At 37.3% G+C, this 4,795-nt stretch overlaps 2 protein-coding genes across 2 annotated transcripts in view; one reads left to right on the top strand and one right to left on the bottom strand.

The window, feature by feature from the left end:
- Nucleotides 1–220: 220 nt before the first annotated feature.
- Nucleotides 221–1,903, top strand: LOC106339577. Its single transcript, XM_013778412.1, has 5 exons — nt 221–487; nt 558–732; nt 807–932; nt 1,476–1,541; nt 1,628–1,903. Exons 1-5 carry the CDS (start codon nt 288–290, stop codon nt 1,658–1,660), a joined length of 600 nt encoding a protein of 199 aa, XP_013633866.1. The 5' UTR covers nt 221–287; the 3' UTR covers nt 1,661–1,903.
- Nucleotides 1,904–4,242: 2,339 nt separating this feature from the next.
- The window catches only part of LOC106338729, a 1,680-nt gene continuing 1,127 nt past the window's right edge, over nt 4,243–4,795 (bottom strand). The window contains exons 5-6 of the mRNA XM_013777636.1: nt 4,764–4,780; nt 4,243–4,521 (exon numbers count right to left, since the gene is read on the bottom strand). Of these exons, the coding sequence (XP_013633090.1) occupies nt 4,243–4,521; nt 4,764–4,780 (296 nt within the window). The remainder of the gene's footprint in view (nt 4,522–4,763; nt 4,781–4,795) is intronic.

Here is a 4,795-nt window from a genome sequence, read left to right as displayed (position 1 = left end):
GAACGTCAACAATGTTCTTATAAATTGAGATAGCACTCGTGCGCAGATGCACTGATTAAAATTTAGTATCAATTAATTGAGAACGTAGGTCTTTAAAACCCAAAACTGACTTTTTTTTCCTACAGTAGTTCCAACTTCCAAGTGCCCTTTGGTCTAGTAATGGTCTGTATTGGACCGGCCCAAAATTAACCCAAATAGGGACTGGTGAACCCTTGGAAAGTAACATTCCATTCCAAAACTCTCTTCACAAATCACAATCTCTCTCTTTGTTTGACCGATCGAGTGCGATGGCGACAGAGGATGTGAACGAAGCCCTTGCGGCGGCGGAAGTACGGGCAACAGAGACGACGGAGAAGCAGCCTGCTCACAAGCTCGAAAGAAAGTGGAGTTTCTGGTTCGATAACCAATCCAAACCTAAGCAAGGCGCCGCCTGGGGAGCCTCCCTTCGCAAAGCCTATACCTTCGACACCGTCCAAGATTTCTGGGGGTTTGTTTCTCTTCTCCTTTTATTGTTAGCGATCTGTGATTTTCTTAGAAAGCTACATCTTCTTTCGCAGTTTGCACGAGACTATATTCATCCCTAGCAAATTGACGGCGAATGCTGAAATTCACATGTTCAAAGCTGGTGTTGAGCCCAAGTGGGAAGATCCTGAGTGTGCTAATGGCGGAAAGTGGACTTATGTTGTTGCCAACAACAGGAAGCCTGCTTTAGACAAGGCTTGGCTTGAAACTGTACTCATCTTCTTCCCCTTTTTCTTGTAGTTTAGATAATATTGCATCTGGTAATGACATGTTTTCTCTGGCAGTTGATGGCTCTTGTCGGAGAGCAATTTGATGAGGCTGATGAGATTTGTGGTGTGGTTGCTAGTGCGCGCCCTAAGCAGGACAAGCTCTCCTTGTGGACAAGGACCAAATCTAATGAAGCTGTTCTGGTATGATGCTTGTCTTCTCTCACTATGGTGTTGTTCGATTGCTGTTTTCCTCTACTTGTTGTCCGGTGCGATCTCCCATTATTGTTTGATTATCTTGTTCCAATTTTTTGTTTTGCGTACTGGTGGTGTACGAAGAAGTATGCTTGTACAATATGTTAGCGTTGTTGAATGTGTTAATTGCTTACTATAGTAAAACAGTTTAAGCTGTTGACTATGTTAATATTCTCTTCGATACACACACTTAGAATGGATAACTATCTTGTTTCTTTATCCTTTGGAGTTTCACCAGCTTCTTATCGATCGAGATACTTCTTCTGATTTGAATTACCATTCAAGATTAATATTTATATACATTGAAAGTATATGTTTGTTTAACGATATATCTATTAGTCTTGCTTTTTTTAGTTCATTCGCAGTATAAACGTAGCTCTATTTATTAGAGGCCATCTCTTTAGAACTTGGCAGTAATGTAATATGTCGAAGTGTGGTTTATGAATCTGTCTGATGAAATTACTACTTTGTTGTTTGTTATTGCAAATCCAGATGGGTATTGGGAAGAAGTGGAAGGAGATACTTGATGTCACCGACAAGATAACTTTCACTAACCATGTAACTTAACTTTCTCCACATAGAGGCTAATCATCTTTTGTTCATCTTACGTGGCTTACTAAAATGTGGTTTACGTATATATATAGGATGATTCTAGAAGAACTCGGTTCACTGTCTGAGGAGAAGACACAAGTGTGGTGAAGATGCAATCTAGCTTTGTCTTGCATTACTCATAGCTGAGAGCCTGAGACCTTTAGGGACACTCACTTTGAGGTGTAACTCTACAAAGTTTTATTTTTCACTGGAAAGAAGCTTTTTAATATTAAGTTCAGTTATGTCGTTTTGGAAGCATCAAATTTTGGACACACTCTCTCTTAAATCAAATGTCTGATTTATAATGATATTTTGTATTTTCATTGTTACATTCCAAAAACGGACAACTGTTTTAGTTGTATGCTTTGAAGATGTGGTTAATGTCACCACAAAACAAAACCACTCACTATTTACAATGTAAATCTGACCAAGTTCGTCACTCTAGAACGGTTTAGAGGGGATAAGCCTTGCTGATCGAATGGTGACACATGAGATGCAAAGGCTCTTGATACTCCTAGTTCTCCTTCTCTACATAGAATACACCAAAGAGATTGAATTTTGATTTGTTGGATATTACACACCAACTTGATCTAAACTTATAGAGAGATTTTTGATTAAAAAAAATTAGATAGATATCTTATTGATTTCGATCAGGAAATATTACATGCACAGCATCTAAAAAATACAAGGAGTAAAAAAAACCTCCTCTTGGAAAAAACACAAAGACCAACTTAAATATTAAAGTCTGAATTTAGAAACTTAGATAAAAAAAATAAATATAAGATATATATGTCTTGTTTGGACCGTAGATCAACAACCAAGTAATGTGAAGTAGCTTATGGTCTCGTTAAAAACCTTCATTTGGAAAATCTAGTCGAACAAACCAAAGGTAAGGAAACGAGCATGCACAAACTACACAAACTACTTGTTTAGTTGTTGATCAGCTTGAACTTGGACGGTCTTGAATGGTGGTTGAAATATAAAAATGATAGTGCTTCCATCTCGAACAATTTATTCTTTTTTTGCATCCTCACTACAAGATGTTCATGATCATGTTCATGCATCCATTCTGTTTGTTTTCCGTATGTCAAATTTTCCTCGGATTATAAATTACAGATAATGTAAGCTATTGTTACTAATTCAATTCGATGTTTCTAAAACATCAAATCGAAACTCAAAGTGCAGAAAATCATTGACTAAGAAGGATCTTCTCACAAGTACGAACTCAATTGAACTACAAAATTGTTATAGAACAAGAAAAAGATGTTTACAATACTTTTCTGAATGAATCAAGTGAAAATATAAAAAAAATAGTTTTATAAAACGAACACTCGTCAGTAGATGCCACACATCGTAGTTTGATTGATCCGTGCTTAACAGCCTAACGACCTCAACAAACTTCTCTCCGCGTCCACTCTTATTCTGCCACTTGTTATTATGCATATCCTTCCTATGCATGTAACAAAAATTCCCTCCTTAGACAACCTTGCACACAGGGTTAGATTTGAAACCGTGGATACTTCTGTTGAATATCAAACAAGTACACCCATGTTACTTCATCTGCTGACTTATTTACCTCCTGAATCAATACCATAGTTGTTGTTTGACCTTGACTTTGTACCGTCTTCTGTGCCAAACAAAACTATGGCTCCTTAATCATTATGTCCCTTACCACAGTAGGTAATTGGTTTGTAGTCATAACATTCCCCACTAATCTCTTCAGTTGAGACACATGAAACACCGGGTGAACCTGTGAAAGTGCATGTAGTTGTAGCTTGTAAGCTATTGGTCCTATTTTATCCAATATTTTATAAGGACCGTAGTACTTCAGTGAAATATTGTGTGATAGTCTATTGACCACTGATTGATGTCTGTAAGGCTGCAATTTTAAAAAAAAAACAGAAAAAACCCAATCCTCTATCTCAAAATACCTTGCACTACCACTACAAGAAAATGAGTAATTTCTGACCGTCATATCCGTTGGAAAACGGTCGGAAATGGCCTGCTCTGACGGATTTCCGACGGATCTGACCGTCAGATCTATATGGTCAGAAATTTTTTTGCGGTCAGAAACGGTCAAATATGTCTGACCGAAAACCGACGAATTATTTCGGTCGGAAATTTTCGACGGAACGTCCGTCAGAAATATCCGTCAGAAACTTTTGACCATAGTAGCGGTCGGAAACGTTTGACGGGTGTTTCGGTCAGAAAATATTGACGGAAATAACGGTCGGAAAGTTTTGACGGAAATTACGGTCAGAAAGTTTTGACGGATTCATCGGTCGGATATTTCTGACAGGTTCATCGGTCAGAAATGCTTATTTCGGTTTGAAATATAAAATACTGAAATGGTAGTTCAATTGTGAATTTTAAAAGTCGAATTTATATAATAAAATTTGAAAAGTTAAACAAACATACATAAAGTAATTAATTTACATGGTCATAGATTGTACAAACATACCAAAGTGATTAATCACACGAATTTTAAAAGTCGAATTTATATAATAAAATTTGCAAAGTTAAACAAACATACATAAAGTAATTAATTTACATGGTCATAGATTGTACAAACATACCAAAGTGATTAATAACACCAAAACAAGTTAAAAAAAACATACCAAAACGGTTGGCAAAGGTCCAGCAAGTAAAAAAAAACCAAAGTTCCTTACTAGAAACATCGATCGTCGGGGCTTTGGGTTGCAGAGTCCGGCTGGGTTTGAGTTGCAGAGAACTGCTCGGGGCAAAGGTTGGAAATGAAAACGGTCACGCGACGAAGCTCTTCCTCAATAGCTCGACGTTTTGTCCGCTCTTCATCAAGCTCCGTCTTCATCCGATCCATGTACTGAAGAATACTCGAGGAAGAAACAGAGTGCTGAGATGATGAGGTTGAGATAGCTTCGGAGGTACGACCGATACCATACCGACGACCCTTCTTAATAGGAACATTCTACAAAAGAAGAGTAGAAAGAATTAAAAATGTTATAAGAACTATAAATATAACTTGTTAACATATCAAGCAGCTGGAGAACGAATCCTAAAATTCTAAGTTCTTGGCTGGAGAAAACTCCAAAATCTAACTGAAGAAGAAATAAACTGGGTCGGTGTCTGTTTTTCTATATACAAAGTCAGACAACCCTTAACTGAATTCAAACTGACAGTTCTACCGAAGTGAAACCAAACCTATATTACAAGCTTGAGAACGAATCCTAAAATTCTAAGTT

The sequence above is a fragment of the Brassica oleracea genome, chromosome C4 (assembly GCF_000695525.1).
Source record: "Brassica oleracea var. oleracea cultivar TO1000 chromosome C4, BOL, whole genome shotgun sequence".
Classification (NCBI taxonomy): Eukaryota; Viridiplantae; Streptophyta; class Magnoliopsida; order Brassicales; family Brassicaceae; genus Brassica; species Brassica oleracea.
Note: the sequence above shows the minus strand (reverse complement) of the source record. Positions and strands in the feature narration are given on the sequence as shown.